This window comes from Canis aureus, chromosome 3 (assembly GCF_053574225.1).
Source record: "Canis aureus isolate CA01 chromosome 3, VMU_Caureus_v.1.0, whole genome shotgun sequence".
Classification (NCBI taxonomy): Eukaryota; Metazoa; Chordata; class Mammalia; order Carnivora; family Canidae; genus Canis; species Canis aureus.
In genome coordinates, this window is record NC_135613.1 from 25,413,306 (window position 1) to 25,437,443 (window position 24,138).

The following is a 24,138-nucleotide window of genomic DNA, read 5'->3' on the forward strand; positions in this document are numbered from 1 at the left end:
CCTCCTGGGCCCATGGTGCCCCGACCACTTCCTTCCCTGCTGCCTGTCCAGTCTCTGCAAACCCCTGCCCTCCTTCCCACCTCGGGGCCAGGGCAGCACTAGCAGAGGCCAGGCATCGAAGCGGCTTTACAGATGCCAGCACCGACTTTATTGATGCCTGAGATTCAGCTGCTACTGGAGATGGGGGAACCAGAGTCTCCCACAGGGACTGTGACCTGGTGCCCTCTGCGTGGGTGCCTCACTGAGCCATGGGGATGGAACTGATGCTCACAGGCCAGCAGTTAGCCAGAGGCGATGGCTAGCCACTAGCTCCCTCGATACGTGGTGTAGGACCATGGGCTCAGCAGCAGAGGCACGTGGAACCTGTGTGTCTCGTTGGCGATGGTAAAAACAACCTGAGAAGCAGAGAAGGCACCAGAAGAGAGTGAGGGGCCTGCCTGTATGTAGTACACAAGCAGCCCAGACTGTGGGCAGGGGGTAGGAATTAATAAGCAGGGCAGGAGCCCCAAGGGCCAGCTGGAGCTGGGTGGAGCTGGAAACCTGGCCAGGGCTGTGGATGGGGCTGAACCCTGCCCAGAGAGCCCTCGGCTTAAGGAACCCAAAGGATCCACCCTGGATGGGGCCAGGTGACTGCCTCTGTCCACAGGGGCTGAGTCACTTTTGGCCCCGCCCCCCACCTCACCCAGGGATGGTTGTATTGTGGTAAAGTCCCTGGACACCTTTCCTCTGGGAGCTCAAAGCAGGTGAACTCATCGTCTGCCACTGCCCTGGGAGAGGTGGGAGGGGTAGGACTAGCCTGACCACTGTAGGAACCTGGGTGAATCATGGGCCTCCACCCCTCTGGCCCACCCCTGGCCCTCACCTCCACATATGGGTAGAAGCTCTCCTGCCCTCTCTTCTTCCAGTAGCCCTCGGTGTCAAAGGACAGCTTGTAGGTGCCTGCCTTCATCGGGCCTGGAGGCAGGAGCCCTGGGCAGCGGCCATCTGAGTCGGTGTAGCTGGGGAGCGTTGAGGGATGGGGAGTGAGAAGTTGCCTCTGCCTGGCCCCACAGGATCTGCATGGCCAGTGGCCTCAGACCCCCCCACAGCCTGAGTCACTGGGAAAGCCCCCTAGCAGGACCATCTAGGGCCTGGGCTCCTGAAGCGTCTCAGGGATACCACTGCACTGACTTTTTAGACAGAACTCCCAATATACAGGAGTAGAAAACTAAAAAAAAAAAAAAAAAATTCCCCCCCTATTTTATGAGCAACAATCCTTTTACATTGGCATATTTTTCCCAGATTTTCTCTATACATAACTGCTTATTTATAAAGTTAGGGAAATACTCTAAAATGGATTATTCTGTTCATACTATTTGATAATTTGTACTTTTCACTTAATCTATTGTGTGTGGCTTTCTGGATCAGTAACTGTACCCAAACCACCATCTGCACGGTGGCCTGTTTCCACTGCACCGAGTGTCTGCATGGAGGGCTCTGAGGGCCTGTCCCTTGGCTCACTGATCAGTCCCCGGTCACCTCTGGAGAGCTCTCTCACCAGCTGTACTTTCAAGGTTCTGTCCTGTGACTGGAAGGAGCAGCATGGACCCACACAGTGTATGGGGGTTAGGAACGGGTCTCTACGACCCTCCAGAGCGGGCCACTCCCATGTGACCCAGAGGCCCAGCTTTTGTGAAGGATGGGGGGGCGGGGCGGATGAGTTCCATGTCCTCAGGCCCTGAACCTTTGTGGCCCAGCGGCCCATTCCCACCACTAGAGGGAGCCTGCCTCCTTCAAGAGGCTCACAGGCAGCGCAAGCACCAGCAGGGGTGGGGGGCGGTGGCCCGGGCACTTGGCTTGCCTCAGCAGAGCCTGAGCCTGCGGCCAGGGCCCAGGGCCTGCTCAGGGGCCCAGCACTGCCAGGTGAGGCGTGGGATCCCAGCTTTTATTTGCTTCTTGCTGCCTCAGTCTCCCCATCTGTAAAAGGGGTAATTATGGCACCTGCCCACAGACTGTAGTGAGAATAAGAACAGAAGTAAACTACCTGTTAATCACAGTGACAATGAGGTCTTTAGATTAGGCCTTAGGCCTTAGCCAACCCTGCTCTCAGTGAGAGGTACTGGGGGTGTGAAGCTGTCCACGGCCCCAAGGCTGAGGGGACCATCTAACAGTGGTCAGCACTGCCGTCTGCCCTCAGGGTCCACACTCACTGGCTGGCTGGGTCTTCTCCTTGTCTCCTGACTGGGGAGAGGTGCTCGGGACTCCTGTCCCACCCCAGACTTCAAGCTTACCTTTTCTTCAGCTCTGTCCACTGCTGGCCATGGTCCTCGAGCCTGGACAGACGGAGGCAGAGGCCCTGAGCTGGAAGCCCTGAGGCAGTGTCCAGCACATGTGTGGTCAGTGGGCTGCTGATCTGCTCCATGCCTCCGCCCTGAGCCGCAAGAGAGGGACAGGAATGAGTGCGTGGGGCCCAGCCTTATGTCCACATTGGCTTGGAGACAGCAGCCCTAGAGTAAACAGCCCTGGAGTATAGAGTTCACAGTGCTGCGGGACCCTGGAGGGTGGGGGTGGGGATGAGGTGGGGGCTAGGAATTGCTGAGTCAGCCACGTGAGGCTGTCGGGTGAACACACTGAAAACAGTTGAGACAACGCTGGCCAGTCCCCCACCCCGCCACACTAACCTCTACCAGAGCGCCTTCCCCTGCACCCAGCCCTGCAGAGCATCTCTGCCTGGAGGCCTCCCCCTCCGGCCGGTCCAGACCCAGGCTCCTCATCCTCCCGGAGTCCAGCTCTCTGTCCCCTGGCTCACGGGTCACCTGGGACCTTAGCCCCCTGGCCGCTGCCGAGGAGCCAGGGGCGCAGTGTGCATGCCGGCCCCCTACCTGCGAGGAACCCAGGTGTCGCTGGAGCGCCCGCAATCTCGGGGCGGCCCCGGAGCTCATCCTGCCAGAGTGGGAGGTGGTCCCGGGGCGCAGGCACCTCCCCGAGCCCGCCCTCGTCCTGACCCTGGCCTCTCCCAGGGCCTAAGAGCCACGTGTCGGACCAGACCAGGTAGGGGGGCGCGTCCTTCAGGCGGGGAGGGCAGCTCCACCTCGGTGTCCACCGGGGTGTCCCAGGGGCTGCGCTGCAGGGCTCGGGTGGGGCGACAGGGGTGCACAGACCTGCGGGGGCTGCAGAGGCTCCTCCCAGGGCCGGAAGGGGAGTTGAGCGCACCTGCGGGAGCTGGGGCTCGGGGCGGGGCGCAGGGCTGGGGGCGGAGCGGGAGGTGGGGCGCACGCGCCAGCTGGACTCTCCCCCGGAACTACTGGGGTTTTTCTGTTGGGTTGTTTTTTTTTTCTTTTTTGTTTTTGTTTTTGTTTTTTTGTTTTTCCCCCTTCCCTGGGACACTAAGAATTTTGATGGAAGCCACTCAGAGGGGGCAGATAGATTTTCCGATACTAACTGCCCCGAGAGACCACATGATGGTGCCTCAGTTTCCTCTTCTGTAAAGTCGCAGCAGTAATGACTCCCGAGGTTGAGATGAAGCGAAGCTTCCTGAGCTGTCGCTCTTGTTGCACTACCTGCCCGTGGTCTTATTCCCCTCTAGCCCTCCACCCCTAAGGAGGCTCTACACACTACAGGTTAGGGCAGCTGAGTATTACAATTATATACATATAAAACATTTTAGGTAGCATAAATTAAAATAAGGACATTCTTTTTTTTTATTCTTTTTTTTAAGGACACTCATATTTAAAATCTGGAAAGGTCTACACCATCGTGTTAGTTGACTGGTTGTGTTGCTCTGGATATGAGAACTTTTTTCTTCCCATCAAAGTGCATGCATTTTCTAATTGCTGGATAGTGAGCATGGGGCATGTATAGTTTAAGAAGCAGCCCCTTCCAAGGTGGGGAAGGAGACCCTCCTAGCAAAGGTTGGGAGTGTGCTGGTTACACCTACTTTGGAGGTAATTAAGAAATAACTTTGAGATTTAAACACATATGATGTTTGGCTGGTATTATGTTTATAGGAGATAATCCGAAACAGATGGTCCCACCTGTTTTTGCAAACACCCATGGGTACAATAGACGAGCCGAGAAATAACCAGACTGTCTCCACTGGCGACAATTAAATAAATGGCCACTGTTACAGACCAGCACGTTCTGCAGTCCATTAAAAGAATGAAGCCCAATTGTGTGTAAAATGAACACTCCTTGAGTGGGAGTAGTGGCGAGGCATTAAACAGGATGTAGCAAGGTGGAGGCATCTATAGCTTGATGCTGTGAATGTAGCTTCAACTACATTAAAAAGAGTCACTCTCTTCATCCTCACAACAATCTCATGATGTAGGTAGTATTATCGCCATTTTATAGAAGAGGCCCAGAGAGGCTCTGTAGTAGGATATTTTCTAGTATGATACACAGAAGACTTATACCAGTGACTATCTCTGGGATGAGCAGTTCTGAATACGGTTAGTTGTTACCCTGTTACTCCTTTTCTAGAGACCTGACACTCTGCCCCAGGAGAGAACTTCGTGGCTGGGAGGGAGTGGGAGAGCAGGGCCTCTCTGGGGCCTACTTCCCCATCCTGTATCCACCCAGACAAAACTGCAGTGCTTAGGATCCCTGCCCTTTTCACAAGAGACTTGAGACCTTCAGCCCATGCCTGGCCTTCTGGCACTCAGCCCTCTCTGAGAGTCAGGATTATCATTGGGACATTGCATACTCTGGAAACTTCTCTAATGAGAAGATGACAAGGTCTCTTTTGGCATCTATAGGCAAATTAGAATAAGGTGCTTCTACTTTAAGACTCATATCTACCAGAAAATTGTCATAATAAATATTCAAATGGCCCATCTTTGGACTCAAAGTTATAATAAAATATGAAAACACTTGAAAGTGATAAAAAAATTCTGTGTTTTAAAAAAACTGTTTTTGGGGATCCCTGGGTGGCGCAGCGGTTTAGCGCCTGCCTTTGCCCCAGGGCGCGATCCTGGAGACCAGGGATCGAGTCCCACGTCGGGCTCCCAGTGCGTGGAGCCTGCTTCTCCCTCTGCCTGTGTCTCTGCCTCTCTCTCTCTCTCTCTCTCTCTGTGACTATCATAAATAAATAAATAAATAAATTTTTAAAAAATTAAAAAAAAAACTTTTTTTAAAAAAACACTGTGAGGTGAAAAAAAAAAAAAAAAAAAAAAAAAAAACACTGTGAGGTGTAACTTATCAAGTCAGTGCACAATCTGAATTGCTATATACAGTAACTTGCTGTTTGCTGTGACAAGGCTGGACACCCACCTGGGAGGTCATTTCTGTAAAGGGCAAAGTGTTTGGTGAAAGATCCTGGTGACCCATACTTACATCCTGAGACTCTGGTCCCCTCTGGCAGATGTCAAGGCAGTGTGAGTCTACTCCTGGGCAGTCTATGTGAGAGAAAGTGAGGAGCAGTGTCCCGGTGCCCGTGGCAGGAGGCTGGCCTAAGGAAGGAATGAGACAGAGAAGATCAGACCCTACAGATGGGTACCAGGTATGAGCATGTGAGATGGCACTGTAGGGATGCACCCTGTCCCTTAGAGGGTCTGGAGGCAGAGCCTGCTACTCTTCTCAGTGCAGATGGTACTGTGCCCCTGGTCACCTTTGCTGGAACAGAGCAGCCAGGCTGGACCCCTGTGTGATTCAGCCTCACTCAAGCTGTTCCTCACCCCCTGAGATGCTGGTCCAATCATTTAGTCTCCTCAAGTCTACATTTTCATGAATGAAACAGGTAAGATAATACAGCCCCTCCTCTTTAGTTTCTGGTAAAGATGTGTTGAGATAATGTACACACAGCTAAGCCACAACATGGAGCATAACTTGCATCAGAGCATCACATCAATGGAGGGATGTGGCCCACAGATGAAACATGCAAGCCCCTACCATTGTCTGTAGCTATGACAACAGCTGAAAATGTTTGGGTCTTCATGTCCTCCATTTGCAGACTGGCTCGAGTGGAAATGACACCTGTTTCTGAGTTGATGTCCAACCGATGGCTTGGGTCGTGCCATATCTGGTACCTGAAAGGGATACACCCTCATTCTCATCAGGCTCGGGCCATGTGTCCCCCAACCACCCTCCCAGGGCATAATGAGTAACTGGGTGCTGACAAATTTAAGTATTTCCTCTGGCTGGCACTCCAGGCACATGGCTGGATTTCTGCCCTGGGGGTCTTGGGCAGGTCTGGGGGCAGCAGGCCAAATCACACCTCTGGTCCTACCTGATTTTCTGAGACTGAAAGCTGTCTGGGTCCTGGGCCCTGTACGATGTGATTTCCTGGCCCACACCAACATCCTTGGGCATTTCCACCATCTTTGTCGGGGGTACAAAGACAGGAGCCTCATTCACGTCAACCACGTCCACAGTGACTGTGGCTGTGGATGTGGAAAGAGATGCCAAGGGCACCTCATTCACCACTGTCACATAAAGGGTGTATTGCTGCGTGGTCTCAAAATCCAAGCCCTGAAGAACACAGCAAAGGGGAGTCAAGGGAGTCAGGCACATAGCTTTTGGGGACTTAGCACCCCAGGCCTCCCTTTTGCTGGTCTACAATAGAGCACAGGCCCTGGCTTGTGACCCTCTGCTGGTCCTGAGGGAAGGTCATAGCTTGGTATGGCAGGGCGGAAGTGGCCTGGTAGAGAGTACCCTGTGCTCTCTGCTGAGCTGGCTCTCAGATACTTCACACTTTGCATAGCAGTGAAGAGGTGGACTGTGGTTAAGATCTTGGCTCTGCAGCACAAGCTGGTGACTGCTTCTCTGGCCCTCGGTTTACTCACCATCAAATGTCCATAATTACAGCGCTTCCCTGATGGAGTTGGTGTGAAAAACTGAGTGTTAGTGTATAGACAGCCTGTGGTACTTACTGAGACTGTGTGTTAGCTCTGTTTTCTTATCCTCGGACCTGTGAGGCAGTGGTGTGCCCTGAACAGGGTCCCCAGGTGGCTGGCCCAGAAGTCAGCTGAAATTGGATCCCTCTGACTTAGGCCTCAGTCCCAGCAAGGCATGTGGTTATTCCCAGGAGTCAGTTCGCCCCCTAGCGCATTCTCAGATTTGATGCAGGTTGGTAGGTAAATGTTCTGGGGCATACCCTTCTGTCTGCACACTTGTCTAGATGCTCCCTTTGGCTTTCTCCATGCCTATTCCAAGTGTCTCCATATTTTGAGACCAAAAGACCACATTTGGACAAAGAGCAATGAGTGCCTGCTCCGTCCCCAGCCTCTTGAGAAAAAAATCCTCCCAGCCCAGCAGAGGTTCCTGGGACTGTCCTCTTCCCCCACAACTCCTTCCCTCCCTGTTGTCATCTTCTTCTTTTTTTTAAAGATTTTCTTTATTTATTTGAGAGAGACACACACACAGCAACAGAGAGAGACAGAGAGAGCGCATGCGCACAAGCAGGGGAAGGGGCAGAAGCAGGGAGAAGCAGACTCCCTGCTGAGCTGGGATCCCAACATAGGACTTGATCCCAGGACCGTGGGATCATGACCTGAGCTGAAGGCAGGTGCTTCACTGGCAGAGCCACCCAGGCACCCCCCACCCCTCTCTTCTTGTTTTCCTCTCTCTTTTTGATAGCTCATCTTCGGTTTTCTGGGGAATGGGGAGCAGATGGCTCCAGGCCCTCTGCCCACTCTGAAGACTATGGCTTTGGGGACCTGGCTTCCTGCCTCTAGGGGTAAAGCAACAGCTTCAAGCATAGGGAGGGCAGACAAATGTCTCAGGCAAGACGATTCCAAGGCATTGCTCAGAAAGACTCGAGAGCCTGAGCCCCTCTGTTCTTAAGACCCCTTTTCTCTCCCTCCTTCCTGTCCCCCTCCCCCCCTCAGGGCCCCTCCCACTTTGAGGGGAATCCAAATGAAGACACCTGTCCCAGTTTAGCCCTATGGAAACATCCCAGATTAGTGTTTTTCTGGGAGAAAACAGGCAGAACTTCTGAGCTCTAGGGTGATGATGGGACCATTTTGACATAAGGACTAGAGAGGACCATCATCGCAGCAGAAAGTCCTCACTGGGAAGCTGCCATCTTGGTGTTAAGAGTGTGGTGTCTGCTTCTGTCCTGTCCCAGGACTAATAGATCACAGCGGCCATGTCCTCAGAGCTCATACCCACCTTGGCTGTTTTCAAAAGGCCGTCATTGGTCTCAGGGTCCGTGGTGATAGTAAAGAGGCCACCTCTGTCATTGAGGATGGAGAACACTGCCTTCCATGCTGGGGAGCCAGCAGCATCAGCATCTTTCACGTACAGCCTCACTATCCCTGCATCCACCTTGTTCTCAAACACCTGGCCCGTGTACTGCAAGAGAAGGACACAGGCACTCATTCCTGATGTCCTGTGTGGGGACTTGGGAAACAAACAGCCTGTGCCAGCCTCACAGACTCCACTATTCTTAAGCAAGATGGGCCACGGCGGGCAGTCTTTTTCTTAAAGTGGGTGTATGTGAACCTAAGCTGAGCACCTGCAAAGGCCCTGGATGTACATGGAGGCAGTGGGGCTTCCAACAGCTCAGTGTTTTCACCCTGTAGGCAAGGGGCTGGAAAGCTGACACCATGTCTCCCAAGCTCCCGCAGCTTCAGTCCCAGGTGTGTATCAGCTGAGGAGAATGTGTCCCTGTTGACCAAGGGCATCTGCCCCCGGCTCTATTCTCAGGTTGCAGCCCCTGTCAGAAGATAACTGTGGCCGTCAGCCTTGCAGGCCCAGGAACTGAGCAAGAAGTCAGACCTGGAGTGGCTCTTCGAGCCTGTCCCTTGCCCCTCCTGTCCCTTCTGAGTCAGTCTCCATAGGGAGCAAGTGTCTGTGTCTTAAGTCTGTCCCGTGTGACTGTCAGAATTGCTATGCTGGAGCACCTGCCAGGCTAGACCCTGACTCCAGCTCTAGTCACTTTGGGAGCGATGCTGGCTTTATCACTCAGGAGGACTATTTGGATGATATGGGAACACCTACAACTGCCTCTCCATTTCAGTTTAGGGATTACAGGTATGTGGACCTCTGCCGTCCTCTGTCTCTTTGTATCCTGGCCTTTCTTTCTTTCTTTTAAAGATTTATTTATTAGAGAGAGACAGACAGACAGACAGACAAGCTGAGGGAGTGGCAGAAGGAGAAGGAGAAGTAGGTTCCCCATGGAGCAGAGAGTCTGATGTGGGGCTAGATCCCAGGACCCTAGGATCATGACCTGAGCTGAAGGTGGATGTCTCACCGAGGAGCCTCTATCCTGGCATTTCTTCTTGGGAACAAGTGATAGAGAAGGACGGGCTTCCTAATTGTAGCAGGTCCAGCAATAGCCACCTTCTGAGTTCAAATAATTTTCTCAATTATTTTTAGTGTCTATTTCCCAGAGTGGAGACAGTGTGCTGAGATCAGACTGGTCTGGGTTCAAATTCCCGCCTATGAATTCCTGTGAGCACTGTACATTACTTACTGTGGTCCTCACACACCCTCAGAAGACAGAATTACTGCTCTCCCTTCATAGAAGATAAACACAGGGAGGTCAGATGACTTCTCCATTTCACTAGGCTGTCCGATCTGTATCACTCTCAGGTGATATTAAGCTGCTTGGCAGCTCTGGAGGCAGGTGTTACTGTCACCATCGATTTTGGAGAAGGGCACAGAAAGGCTAAGGTCATAGTCCCAGGACTGAAAAGGGGATGCTTGGAACTTGGTTCCAAGGGCCACTGCCTTGAGCACATCCCTGGACTTCATGCCAGGGCTCTGGCCTATTTCCCCTGAGAGAAAGCAGCTCAGCCACCATGAGGACAGAACACACACACTAAAGAAGATGAAGCAAAAAGAAGGAAGCTGTGTCGCAGTGTTGCCACTGGTCTGCCCAGTAGCTCGGGCCTTCTGTGTCTGGATGGTGTTACAGGGAGCAGTAAACCAATCATGGTGCTAAACCATTCTTGTTGATTTTTCTGTTCATGTAGATGATAGCATGCCTGTTTCATGAGCCTGAGATCATGCAGGGAAGCTGTGAGGCACACAAACAGCTCAGTAACTTGGAATTGACAGTTGTTCTTGGTCGGTTGGCAGCCCTGGACAGCTACAGATACCTGTGTCCCAGCGAGAAGTTACTGGTCTAGCTGCTGAGCACTGAGAGCTGGGAGGTTCTTGCCTTGCCCTGAGGTGCTGAGGAGGCGCAAGTGGGACTGCCCATTGGGGCCCCACTGAGGCATCGGAGATAGAGTCATCACAGGAAGAGTGCCACGGCCCATCTTGAGAGTCCTCCCAGGCTATTGTGATGGGGATTTGTGGTTGGAACTCGGAGACTTTGAGCCCATTCCAATCATTGCCTCAACTGAGAATACATAAAGGCACTTGGGACCTTTCTTTATGGAGGAAATATTGACAGAGTCTCACCACGTGCGCTGACGGGACACAAAGTGACAAGGGGTAGGGACAGTCCTAAACACCTAAACAAATCCAACATTTTCAGATGGTGGTAAGAAGTGAGAAAGAAATACGGTGTGCTGTGCCGGGGGTTACAGGCAATGGGCTTGAGTATAGTCTTCTCCAAGAAGGAGAGAGATGCTGAAACAGGGATGGGACTGGCATGTTGAAGGACCGGTGAGGAAGCAGAACGGATGGAGCTGGGGGGTGTAGCTGAGGGATGGGACCAGAGATGGAGCCCCTTCCCTGCCCTCAGGACAACCACATCTTGTTTGTGTCATGGACTCCACCTTCCACACTCATCTGCCTATTCCAGTCACCACAGGCCCAGAGAGGGGTGCCCGTGCCCCAGGACAGGGAGAGTTGGTCACTGTGACCCAAAGATGTCCAGAAGGTTCTAAAATGCAGTCAGACTGAGATCTGAATCATGACACTACTGCCCAACACAGTGACACACAGATCACTGTACAAAGGTCATGAGACATCCACCAGGTTTTCCTGGACTTACCGAAGTGGGGCTGAAGACGGGAGGGTTAGGGTTGCTCTGGGTGACTGTGATCACGGCCTTTGCTCTACAACTTAAGCCTTCACCTTGGAGGTCAGCAGCTTGGACTGTCAGGGTGTATGCAGGAGCACTCTGCAGACAGGCGTGTAGCAGTCAGCACTGAGGATTATAGATGTAGGTTTGGCTCATCCACCCAGTGGCACTCAGAGAGTAAATGTGGAACGCCAGAGGCAGCAAACCCCTCCAGTAAATGACTGGCTTTCAGGGGCAAGGGTCCTGTCAGGCACTCAAGGGGAGACTTAGGTCACCATTCAAAGAAACAAACTTTGGATAAATCAGACTATCCCCTCCCAATCAGACCCAGGAGGAGAGTTTCCTGGATTGGGATCTGATCAATATATACTCCCAGTCCCAGCACTAGGTCAGGGGGTCCTGGGACCCCTTCATTTATGTGTGGAACAGTTATGGAGGGTGTGTTGTTAGTACTCTTCTGTTTCCACCAGAGAATGTGGTCTAAATTTGTGGGAAACAGAGTCATTTCATTTTGCTCATTATATGAGGGGTCTTGAGGATCACATTTGTAATTAACCCCAGTGATACCTTAGGGTTTACTACGCCCAGGGCTCCAACAGCCTGCCTGCACCAGCAAGACCCTGTCTGTAGCAGATAGATGCCTCTTCTGATTGGTCAGGTGTCTGTTCTGATTGGTTAGGAACCTGCATTGATTGGCTGGTGCCTGTGCCTTAACCGGCTGAGACTAATTTACATGTAACTGCCCCACCTGCTGGCTCCTGCTACTCCCTGACCTGTTGGTCCAGCCCAGGATCGAGCACAGAGATGACTCCTGTTTGCCGGTTGATGGCGAACATGTTGGAGTGAGGTACCAAGGGATCTTGGCTGAGGATGGTGTAAACAATGGCTGCATTGTAGGTGTTCTCATGGTCATCCACATCTGTTGCGGTGATTTGTAGCACGGATGTTCCTACAAGGACAAAGGGGACAAGAGCTGTTAATCTCAGAGCTAACAACTGGCAGGGCAATACAAATTAATATCAAAATCTAAAATTAAATATGTTCCTTTTTTAGTCTATCACTATACTTATCAAATGATATAAGTTCTAGTTCAAATAATTCAGCAAATTATAATAATTTCTAGATGATTTGTTTACTTTTTCCAGAAATCTTCAGGGCATCTTTATAAAAGTTGTATTTATTATTTTTGTTTTTAAAAATTTATTTATTATTTAAGTAAGCACTACACTCAGTGTGGGGCTCCACCCCACGACCCTGAGATTGAGAGTCACAAGCTCCTGAGCCAGCCAGGCGCCCCAGGGCATCTTTTCCAATTTTTTAAAAAAGTTTTTATTTAAATTCCAGTTGGCTAACATACCGTGTAATATTAGTTTCAAGTGTACAATATAATAATGCAATGCTTCCACACATCACCTGGCGCTTATCAGGACATCTGCCCTCCTTCATCCCCATCACCTGTTTCCTCCATCCACGCCTCCCCCGCCCCCACACACAACCTCCCTTCTGGTGACCAGCAGTGTATTCTCTATAGTGAAGAATCTGTTTCTTGGTTTGCCTCTCTCTCTCTCTTTTTCTCTCTCTCTTCTCTTTTGGGCATCTTTTGACATGGCTGTCATTGTGGGATCCTTGTCCCTCATGAACATGGATGCTGAGATCTGCAGGGGCTCAAGGGGAGGGTGAAGTGGCTGTTTTATATCTCATCTGTCTAGCTATTTGATGGTTCTTAGGCCTCTCTGTCCTTCTTGGTCCCCTGCCATTGTCAGGGGAGTCCTGTCGACAGAGACCAGACAGGACTGGAGCCAAGCACACAAGCCAGATGGAGAGAAGTGCTGGGCAAAGGTGGGTGGGGGCAGTGCAGCCTCTGGAGTTTGGTCTACCGAGATAACCTGAAACATGTGTACCTCATGTGGGTGATCAGAGTACAACTGGCACTGGCTGGTGAGCCCTGGTTTGTTGTAGGGCCAAAGGCAGCATGAAGATAGAAAAGAATGAGGAATAAAGCATTAGTGGCTACTAGCGGCAGGCCAGGAAGGAGAAGAAAGAATCCATCACAATGTCCTTTCATATGAAATACCCTGTGATTTTTTGTTTCATTTATCTTAAGTTCCAGAGAATGAGGACCTCAACATCCATTCCCAAAATGTCAGGTTAGAAGCCATGGACATGTGGGCCTATCAGTGTTGCCTATGATACTATCATGGGATTCCACAGGTTTAATGTCATGCCTGGAAGTCCAATAACCGTTCGATGTGTAAGTAAGAGCCAATTGAAAGCGGAGTGTCCCCTGAATCAAGAATAACCAGTCAGGTTCTTGTTTGCAAGAGCATGAATTGGGAAATTTGTAGGAAATCCATCAGGGAGAAATGGAAGCTAAAGCCGAAAGGAGGTGTAGAGGAAGCTATGAAATGAGAATGGCCACAAGATGGAGGAGGGTCTGTCTGGGCACCAGTTATAGAGATGCAGAAACCAGCAAATGCAGACAGGATATAGAGACAGAAGTGAAGCAACCAGTGGGTATTACCTGGACAGTGGTAGACCCATGATCCCTGGACTTCTTGGGCCCAGAAGGACCTTGTCGGACCTTCTTTGTGGGGTCCTTTCCACCTGTAGCCCTCCCCAATCCAAAACAGTCTATCCCTTCTCATCTTCAAGTGGAACTCTTCTGTTCACTGGAACCCAGGATGTTCATCTCCTCTAGTGTTTATACTTCAGTTTCCCAAATTCTTTATATTTTCCCTGAATTTACTGGCATGTCTCACTAAAACCCTGTATTGTTCTAATTCACCTGGATGGGCTCTTTCCATCACAGACCCCTCAAAGACCGCCTGGGTGAATTCGGGTCTGTTGTCATTCTGGTCTGTCACTGTGATCACAATTTCCAACGTATCCTCCACAGCATTCCCAGTTGAAGACACAGCATGAAGGAAAAGCTGAAAAGCAATAAAAGTACAGCAGGGGCCTGTGGGGGGCCACCCTAGCCAGTGGGTAGCTGTCCCACAGAAAGCTCATTACAGTGAGAGCCCACTTCCTACCTTAATCTCACACTTCAGTGCCTAGGAGTCTGAGAAAGCAGCACTGACCTCAACCTTGGTCATGTCACTAAAGATTGTGTCTGTGTCACCTCAGGTTCCTCTGATGTGATGCTCAGGGCAGAGTGCTAGCTGTCATCCTACTCACTCCCTTCTCCATAGAAAGTGCCTCCGCTGGGCACATTGCCTCCCATGCAGCTGGGTGGGACCTTGAGGACTGACGGCTTGGTTTCTGCAGTCTGAGCCCCTTCTCCCTTACTGGGTAGGAGAGGTGGGCCAGCTCTGAAGGAAGGCAGTGTCCTCGGGAGGAGAACAAACTGAGGCTTTATTTGGGCCTCCATTTCCCTCAGAGGGGTGTGGTGGAGAGTCTTCTGGACAAAACACCCCAGAGAATTGTATTTAAAGGATGCTCAGCTAACATACATCAAGAACTTAGCCAGAGCTCGATATCATTCAAAATGCTTCACATACATTAATCCAACAGCAAAGGGAGGCTGAGGGTGTCACGACCATACCCATGGACATAGAGTAAAGAAGTGTCAGAGCTGGGCTCTACCAGAGGTTGTGTGACTCTGGGTCCTACACTCTTAACATTTAGAGATTATCTAGAATGTTCCAATCTAGAGTCTACTTTCTGTCTCCCTGCTGCACCTTGGTCTTTGCTGCACAGGTCCTGTCTAGAGCGGGAGTCTTCGTGATGTATCTTTGTAGCTAACAGTAGTGGCAGAAACCATAACAACAGCCTACATCTCCCTGCAGTGCTGCTTGCTGTCTTCTCTGAGCGCAGAAGCTTGCATCTCATGGAACCCTCACCCCAAAAAGTCTTGGAACTTGTCCACAAGTGCACAGCTAATTCTTAAGTGGTAAATCCCAGATCCGTACCCACCTCTGCCTACCTTTCCCTCTTAACTGTCAAGTGTGACACCTGGAATATAACAGGTGTTCAAAAAATGCTTCACGAGTAACTCCAAAAGTTAGATGGTTGTCTGAAATATTTAGAAAATCAGATGGCTGACCTGATGAGAACCCCCCACTCCCCCGAAGCCACATATAAGACACTCACAACATAGTGGGATTTTTTTTCTCTGTCCAGGGGCTTCGTCACCTTCAGCCATCCTGTTTCTCTGTCCATGATAAACACGCCATAAGGAGGTTCATCAGCGCCTGTGCCAGTGATGCTGTAGAAAACCTGGATTTCCTTGTTCTTGTTAGATTTGACCTGAAGGCAATACAGAAGCAGAACAACCCAAGAAGGACCCCAGTCAAGTGTAAGTCCCTCTCCGTAGGGAACTCTAGGATGAAACCAGAGTCCTCCCTTTGCAATACCTGAGCCACCATCTTTGGGAATGGCCCTCTTTCATTCTCTGGGATGGAGAGGGGAGGGACAACCCAGTCTCTCTTTTGCCTCTTGAGACCGAAGCGGGCATGAGGGAAGGTTAGCACCTCCATCTGGTATCCAGTGTGAGCACCCTAGAAGGACAGGAAGTGAGGGACCATAGCACAGACCTAACTTCAGGGAAGCCAGCTCTTATAAACACCACACTGACCTGCTGGAGGGTCTCGTTGCCATGCAGATCTTTCACCCCCAACCCCAGCTTTTGAGGTGTCTTGGGAGCCCCCTCACTGAAAGGCATCCTCTGGGAAAAAAGCTGCAAAATCAATGAGAAGTAGGTTAAGAGCACAGGGGACAGGCTTTGGGACAATGCTTGGGGTCCGGCCTGTGTGTCGGCACTCAGTGTCTTGTTCTCCTATGCTGCCCAGAAGAACAAAGGCCTCCACCTCCACCATGGCCTTCAGGGTTTCCCAACACCTTCCCCTGAGGGGAAGGCTGAGAGGGGGTGCTCTGTGATATCATGGGAGGGGTGAGATGGAGTGAACATCTTCTCCCTAAACCCAGGAGATCAGAGAACTTTCTTAAGCACTGAATGTAGTGCATGTTTTAATATACCAAAACTAGGCCAAAATCTGGTATAAAACCTATTTTTGGAGACACCTTTCATGTACAACGACAGGGGGAAAAAAAAAAGACAGGGGGTTGGTTCAACCACAGCCCAATCCTGGTTATGATGTAACAGGGAAAACTGCAAGAAAGGTGCTCAAGATAGTTTGTGCAGGGAAAGAAACAGGTGAGAAAGGAAGATAAGGGCTCAGGAGTGTTTGTAAGAGAAAAATGTGCAGGTGTCCAAGTGTGTGTGCATAGTTGTGTGTGATCAACAGATGTTCCCTCTGAATAATGGAATTATTATACTGGGTGGTTCTTATTTTCTGTGTTTTCTTAATTTTTAAAACCATAACAACTGCATATTATCAGGAAAAACCCAATAAGTTATTGCTGTTAAGTAGGGGAGCTTGCAAATTAAGATATTAAAGTACATATATCAGAATGTTATAGGATTTTTTTCTAGGTTATGAGAATAACAGCCTCTTAAATTAAAAAAGTATTTTAAAAATTGTCTTTAGTAAATTTTGAGCAGTTTGATCTTTTTTTTCTATTTTAAAGATTTTATTTATTTATTCATGAGAGACACAGAGAGAGAGGGGCAGAGACACAGGCAGAGGGAGAAGCAGGCTTCATGCAGAGAGCCCGACATGGGACTCCCGATCCCAGGACTCCAGGATCACACCCTGGGCGAAAGGCAGGTGCCAAACCGCTGAGCCATCCAGGGATCCCCTCTTTTTTTTTTTCAAGTGTGCTCCACACCCAGTATGGGGCTCAATGTGACACTTGAACTCCCAACCCTGAGATCAAGAACTGAGCTGAGATCAAGAATTGGATGCTTAACTGACTGAGACAGCAGGTGCCCCAAGCAGTTTGGTCTTTGAAACAGCATCTGTGGGTGACATTCCTCCCCAAGGGTTCTCAGAGGCTGATTCAGATACTGGCTCGGCTAATAGGACTGGGGCCAGACCTGCGTGCGGCCAGACAAGGGAGAGTCTGAGAATCAAAGACAAATTTGGTCAATTTCATATAAGTTTACCCTCATGTGCTGCTTGGGCCCTGGTTAGACTGGTCCCCACTCCCTTTGTGGAAGGGGCTTTGCTGTTCTAGGTTCTTTGTTAACCGTCCTGGTGAGTGACAGCCTCACCCGCCCAGCGATGGTCCCCAAGCAAGCCCTCAGTGTTCTTACCTGGGTGGCAGACAAGAAGAGCAGAAAGCAGGTGGGACCAGCCATAGTGTAGCTGTGGTGGCCGCTGCAGTCACAGAGTGGTGTGTGATGGGGATCGCTGGCCAAACTGCCTGGTTGTCTCAGCCCCTGATGTCCCACTGCCCAGGGACTATCGATTGTCCATGGCAACCACAGTGTGTGTGTGTGTGTGGGGGGGCAGGTGCTGGGAAGACAACAGGTGCAAAGATCTGCCATGTGTTACAGGAATAGGGCGGTGGCCTCAGCTAAGGGCTTCTCAGATGTCTACCAGGAGACAGAGACACGGAAACCAGCCAATGTCAGGTATTCCTCTGAGCCTCCTCTTCGAAAGGAGGATAATGACTGCTAGCAGCTGATATAAACACCTGGCTAGCTCCCTTGCATGCCGTGACCTGGGAACATGTGAGATAGTGAGGACAGGGTGAAGTCACTGTAGGTATCATTCACTGCCATTTTCACAGCACAGGTCAGCCCTGTTCTATGAAGGTGGGACTTCACACAGGTAGATTGGGTGGGGTGGGGGAGCCTTCTTGTAGGCTGGTGGCCACACTGGGAATGGGGTTTGTTGCTGAAGGGGAGGAAGAAGGAACAGACAGGTGTCTCCTCATCTTGAATTGGTAAGCCCCCCAGGGGGAGTTCCAGGTCAGTTCTGGGAGGAAATGGAGGCAGGAATCACCTGGAAGCTTATGGGTTCTCCTTCCACTATATTACAGTTGTGAACTCCTCTGCCAGCATGACCCCTAACCCTGTCCTCTGCGATGGCTCATGCTTAAGTCACAGAACACTGAGGGTTCAGGTGATTTCTCAGCCTGATGCTGTATAGGGAAGAGAATCATCCCCTCTCTTCTTCCCATAGGGAAAGAAAGACACCAATACACACCTTCCTTTACAAAAGCATATGGGACCAGAGAAAATGGTAATGAATATTTATTATTGAAATCCACATTGCTGACATAGAGACTCTTTACAAGCCTGGTACGGGGAGAGGGACAGAAGGATCAGTGTTCCAGGTCATGGGGTTTGGGTGCCCCTCACATGGGTCACTCTCCTTTTGGTATCTCCGAGGAGGGTTGAGGTTCAGAATTCAGCCTCACGAAGCCATTCTAGCAGGAACTAGACTGAGATATGCTTCCCTCAGAAGCAGGGGGATGGAGTGTGTGGATGTGGAGCTCCTGCACGAGCGAATGTGGTAGCGGCCCTCATTCATTGTACTTCCTGGAACACCATTGCCTCCTTTCTGTATTGGAAGTGAGTTCTGGTTCTAAGAAAAGCTGTCAGCACCCTCATGTTACCTCCCCAGTAGTGGAGGTAACATGCTTACTTAGTGTTCACTTCCAGTCTTGCTACCTGCTGTGTCCATGGGAATTCTGTGCTCCTGGGGCACTGTGGATTTTATTTGTGGATGGGTGGCCAGGAATGGTTGATGTTGTGCATGTCTGCCCTGCTCCATCGTCCTTTCAGACTTCACTTATTGTACATAAGTTTAAAGATAAAATAACCAGGAGTTTCAGGATAGCCACGGCTGTGCATTAAGCCATATAGGGTCCAGGCACGAGCTGAGCTGCGGGCTTTGTGAACGCTGTATGCGGGTGGGACAGTGAGGAGGCCCAAACTCACCGATGGTACATCCAGTTCCTACAGATGCTGAACAGAGTCTGTTCTCAGCAAGGGGGGCCAAGGTTCTCATTTCACAGGTTATTGTCAGTACTGCCTTCCTTGGGCTTATGGGAAGGGCAGCGGCCTGGAGGGAGATGGACCCACACACTTTGCATGCCTGACCTCACACCTCCTTCTCAGGGCTAGCTGAGTCTGCAGAGAAAGCAGTGGTGCCTGTCCAGTCTCTGAATCTGGCTCTCTGGCCCCTACCCTCTTTTTGTCCTCCCCTTGGGCAGCACTAAAGCCCTTGAAGAGAGGGGTGTTGAAAGTTTGCACACGAGAGAACAACAAAGAGGGGAGACTTGTATTCTCATCATCTCTGTGCTAGATTCTGCCCATGCTTACTCAACTTTGAACATCAAACCAAAGGCTGGAGTTAGCATTCCCATTCTCCAGATTATAAAATAGGCATGCAGAGGTTGAGTATCTTGCCCTGTCACACAACTGGTGAGGGCACAGCTGAGACTTAAACCCCCTATAGTCTGATATGGAGCCCATATGCTGTGCACCATGAGATGCCAACCCTGATGGGAAAGCAAGGAGTGGGAGAGAGGAGCTGCCCTAGACTGAGCCAGGCACACAGAGGTGCACACACACAGTACACATATATACACACACATGCACATGTGCTCTCCCCACCCCCGTGTTCATTTCTGAAGCTACAGAGGTGGGTGGGAGCTAGGAGAGGAGCCAGGAGAAGCTCAGGGAGGAGGGTGGCAGCAGAGGGCAGGGGTCTCTTAGGGGAAAACACCACACTTACCATGAGACCAAGATGACACCCTGATGAGAGTGTGTCAAATCCTAGATTTCTCTCCTTAGCCCAGAATTTGATTCTTCAGTGCTCTACCCAGATTCACTCCTGATTTACACCTTTCTAGGGCTTGAGTTTTCCTGCGGAGACCTGAGCTAAGAGTATGAGTTATCTGGCCCTGCTGGACCCTTTTGCTTTCACTGATAAGGGGGGAGTGAAGTATGTGATGTGGACTTCAGATTGGTATGAACACAAAATTTATTAGAACAAGAGGCCAAAAAACCATGGAGGGGATTTGTGTCCATATCCCCAGAGAACTTAGGGAATTTCTCCCTGTTTGTATACTTAATCTCTTGTCCTGAAAGTAGAGGATTTCTTTAACTAGTTATATGTACTCTGATTATATTCTTTGGGAGTGTATGCACTCAGTAGGCTTCCTCTAACCTCCCTCAGAGCTGAGGTGGAGTGTGCAGTGGCTACATTTGTTCTCCAGTAGCTGAGATGCAATTTATTTATTTTATTTTTTAAAAGATTTTATTTATTTATTCATGAGAGACACACACACACAGAGGCAGAGACACAGGCAGAGGGAGAAGCAGGCTCCATGCAGGGAGCCCGATGTGGGACTCGATCCCAGGACCACAGGATCACGACCTGAGCTGAAGGCAGACGCTCAACCACTGAGCCACCCAGGTGCCCTGAGATGCAATTTATTGATGAAGCCTCTAAGTGTGTCCTCTGGTGTGTGCTGAAAGTTGACCTCTTTGTTTTGTTTTTTTTTTTAATTTTTATTTATTTATGATAGTCACAGAGAGAGAAAGAGAGAGAGGCAGAGACATAGGCAGAAGGAGAAGCAGGCTCCATGCACCGGGAGCCCGACGTGGGATTCGATCCCGGGTCTCCAGGATCGCACCCTGGGCCAAAGGCAGGCGCCAAACCGCTGCGCCACCCAGGGATCCCAAGTTGACCTCTTTGTAAAGCTTCGCCCACACTCCCTGCAAACATAGGGCTTCTCCTCCGTGTGTGTCCTCTGGTGTTCGTTGAGAGTTGACCTCTGTGTAAAGCCTCGCCCACATTCCCTGCAAACATAGGGCTTCTCCCCTGTGTGTGTTCTCTGATGTATGATAAGATTTGTTCTGTGTATAAAGCCTCGCCCACACTCCCTGCAAACATAAGGGTTCTCTCCCGTGTGTGTCCTCTGATGTCTGCTGAGATGTGACCTATCATTGAAGCCTCGCCCACAGCCTCTATATTTGACTCTTATAATTCTTGTCATTCCTACCCCCTTGAATAATTTGCCTGTGTCCTCTGGATTCAATTTCTGTGAGCCTGCGCTGGGCTCTTCCTTCACTATTCCCTCACACGTTGTTTGCCCTTTGCACGGGGTGGAAAAGGCCCTTGAAATTCTTCTCTGCCTTATACTTTTAGGCAAAGGTTTGAACCTTTCTTTGCCCTCTTGACCTTTAGCTCTGTCATTCCAGCGCTGTGGATCAGAATGTTGCTGCTGCTGCTGATTCTGACAACCTGGGCATGGATCTTTTGGTCGGAAATGTTCTCTTACAGATATTCGTGGGAGGATCTGAGAAGGGTGATTGTGTTCCAAATGCTGGCTGAGGAATTTCTGACTGGAGAAGGCAGAGAGCAGGATGGACATGGATGTATCTCTGGGTTAGGTTCTGCTGAAAGAGGAAATTTTTGGTCAGGTAGATGTTGACAAGACTGCCTATGTTGTATGCTTATTCTCCTGGTAAGGCCACTCTAGTACTCATTTTCATTGTGTAGACAATGCAAGCTCTGTCCCCTGCCAGATGTTCTTTCACTTTGTCATTCAATTTTTACTTACTACATCTCCTTACTAAGTCCAGAAAGCCTATATCAAGAGCCTTTTCTACGTATTGCCCAGACTAGGTACCTTCAAGTAGCATCAGAGGCAGCTTCTCTCCTTATATAGATGGAAGTAGAGTGACCTTTCCCCACATACAAGTACCTTCTAAGTCATATGACTCTGAAAGTGTCTGCACTGATTTTATTCCTTTGAGAGGCAACAACTCTCTTGATGACTTAGATGGAATGTGTGAGTAAATATGAACTTGAATCTCCCCATTTAAAAAGACATATTTAATCGGGGACCAATATGTGTCTGGATCTCTATCAGAAAGTGGGATTTAGGTTAGATGAGACAGAGTAGTTCAGGTCTCATGGACTAAAGGGCCCTGGCTTCTGCTGCCCCAGTTAGGTCATAAATTGCTTCTCTTTTAGTTTTCCACAGATCATAATGTATAAACATACCCTTAATACTGTATTTATTTCATTCAGTCTTAGCCCATTTCAAATACAATAGGAAGTCCTGTTTCAAAATATTTCCCCAATCAATTATGGGGATATATATCACACCCCCGACTGCCATCCATCTGCCAACCCACCATCTCCTCTCATTTAAAGATGAAGTAATCTCGGAGGGGATTCCCCACTGCAGTCTTTCTCCAAAATTAACCAGAGCATCATCTAAAAACAGAGAACATGGTCACTCTCCAGTTGAAAACTGCACAGTTGTTCCACATCATTCCGGAAAATCCCCAGTGTGTGTGGGCGTGGACCATACGCTCTAGGGCATCTGTGTATCTACCTGGCCTCCACTCTTCCCCTCTATGCTTCCTCCATCCGAGTGGGTGCTCAGCCACATACCACACACACTCCACCTCTCTTGTGCCTCAGAGCAGCTGTCCTAGTGGGCTCCCTCTGCTTGGAATCCTTTGCTCACAGGTGTTTGCACATCCCACATGTTATCTCCTGAAAGAGCCTTAACCTGTCCAAGCTCTGTTGCACCCCTCCCCTCCGCCACTGGTCCCCAGGCACTTTCCCAGGATAATTTTTATTTTCAAAGCACTAATTGCTGTGTGATGTTATGTACACATACGCATATGTATATGTGTTTCCCTCGTTCATTCAGTCATCAGCTGCTGAAGGGCAGTGATTCTGAAAATCTCGTTCAATCTGTATCTCCAGCTCCTGGATGGCTATCTGGCACAGAGTAGGATCTCACAGCTAACTGAACTATGAGTGAATACAAACCAACATACACATATCATTTAGAAATATTGAGCAAATTAAGAAGAAAGAGCTAAAAGGGCAGAAGAAACTGCCTTGGTGAGAGAGCTGGTAGGTACTTGAAAACTTGGTTTTTGCCTCTAAGGTGGTGTTTTTTTAAATCAGTATATTTGTTATATATTTTGTGTATGAAGTACTTAAGAAATCAGAACAAAAATTAAAAATTTAAAAATTGTTCCTAAGAGTCCAGTGTATAAGAAATGAAGCCTTATTTCTGGAGCATCTGAACTGCAATTGTACTGACGTTAGACAGGATTTTACTCTAAGAGCTGGACTGTGGAAATTGCCAAGGAGAATTCTTCCTTTTCTTTTGGTTCTGAAGACCCAGTGCTGCCCACCTTTCCCTGCTGTGAGCTTGCTCTTCCACTTGCTTCCCCACTTGATGCCCAGTTCCTGGCTGTACTCGTCCCCGTACCAGACCAGCAGTTCGCAGCTGGCCTGATGACCCGGCTGTTCTACCGGTTCGGTAGAATATCTGCCTGTGATATTGAAAGGCCACTAGTTCTGCTCCTCGTCATCCCTGGCACAGTTCACATACCTGGGAAAGAGGACCACAGGAGATAAGTTCCCACTACCTGTCAGATCCACCTCTGATGCTGAAGGCTTCCATGCTGTGATGCTGCCCACTCCCCCCACTGCTCCTCAGGGAATGGTCTGTTCACACTTAAGCCTCCCTCATAGTATCATGAATTCCTATCTCTACATTCTGCTTACTGCCCTCAGCCTGCCTAGAATGCTTTCCAAGGTTGCCTGGTTAACCATTTTCCAAATCCCAATTCCAGACTTCCCACCACCTTGATTAGTTACAAAACCCAGTGGACATGTAGTTTCTCTAAACTTTAAGTTCTGTTTTATACCATAGAACTTGTTGCTTGATCATAGACTCTGCTTCCAGATCATTACACATCCTTCCATACTCAGCCCAAGTCTGTCTTCCTTTGAGAGGCCTTTCTCCAATATCCCTACACTGTAGCTGAAGCATCATTCACGTGCCTCCTCTGAGTTCCTACAGACAATTGGAGCTCGGGACGCCTGGGTGGCTCAGTGGTTGAGTGTTTGCCTTTGGCTCAGAGTGTGATCCCAGAGTCTCAGGGATTGAGTCCAACATCAGGCTCTCTGCATGGAGCCTGCCTCTCCCTCTGCCTATGTCTCTGCTTCTCTCTCTCTGTCTTTCATGAATGAATGAATGAATGAATGAATGAATAAAATCTTAAAAAAAAAGAAACTTAGAGCTCTCTTTGTCTGAGCACAATAATAGAGAAAAACAATATTTTATTCACATAATGGATCCCCTGATAACATGTGAGCCCCTCAAGGAAAGGGGCTGGATCATGATGCACAGAAGCCTGTGGCCATACTGCAGCCTATTTCTACACCATCTTCAGAACCAGTTCTATTAGAACTTCGGCTAGGACAAGCTGCTGCCCTCACATATCAGAGATTATCCCTACGTTGTATACTTCTTGAAAAATAAGGAAATTATAGTTAAATATTCCCAAGATCAACTGTCTACTGTCTATCTGCAATGTCCTCCATAGGACATGAGTTGTATAA

At 49.6% G+C, this 24,138-nt stretch overlaps 1 protein-coding gene and 1 long non-coding RNA gene across 6 annotated transcripts in view; one reads left to right on the forward strand and one right to left on the reverse strand.

The window, feature by feature from the left end:
* Positions 1-125: 125 nt before the first annotated feature.
* LOC144310368 (cadherin-1-like) lies at positions 126-17,213 on the reverse strand. The gene is made up of 14 exons (XM_077891210.1): positions 17,052-17,213; positions 15,471-15,572; positions 15,250-15,393; positions 14,987-15,142; positions 13,680-13,824; positions 11,668-11,843; positions 10,865-10,993; positions 8,086-8,268; positions 6,203-6,444; positions 5,866-6,002; positions 5,311-5,426; positions 2,271-2,410; positions 863-998; positions 126-395 (listed from the first exon to the last, which is right to left on the reverse strand). Exons 1-14 carry the CDS (start codon positions 17,094-17,096, stop codon positions 306-308), a joined length of 1,941 nt encoding a protein of 646 aa, XP_077747336.1. The 5' UTR covers positions 17,097-17,213; the 3' UTR covers positions 126-305.
* The window catches only part of LOC144310377 (uncharacterized), a 33,801-nt gene continuing 21,274 nt past the window's right edge, over positions 11,612-24,138 (forward strand). The window contains exons 1-3 of one of the 5 annotated variants that reach the window (XR_013376076.1): positions 11,612-11,787; positions 14,594-14,786; positions 15,017-15,191. This is a non-coding gene — a long non-coding RNA (uncharacterized LOC144310377). The remainder of the gene's footprint in view (positions 11,788-14,593; positions 14,787-15,016; positions 15,192-24,138) is intronic. The other 4 variants (XR_013376075.1, XR_013376072.1, XR_013376073.1 and 1 more) reach the window with 4 other exon arrangements.

Excerpts from the sequence above, each read along its gene's own strand:
- LOC144310368 (XM_077891210.1), bottom strand. The coding sequence starts at position 17,096 with ATGGCTGGTCCCACCTGCTTTCTGCTCTTCTTGTCTGCCACCCAG. Across the intron at positions 15,143-15,249 it reads TCCCAAAGATGGTGGCTCAG|GTCAAATCTAACAAGAACAA; the intron begins GTATTGCAAAGG and ends TATTGCCTTCAG. Across the intron at positions 10,994-11,667 it reads ATCCTGGGCTGGACCAACAG|AGTGCTCCTGCATACACCCT; the intron begins GTCAGGGAGTAG and ends GCCTGTCTGCAG.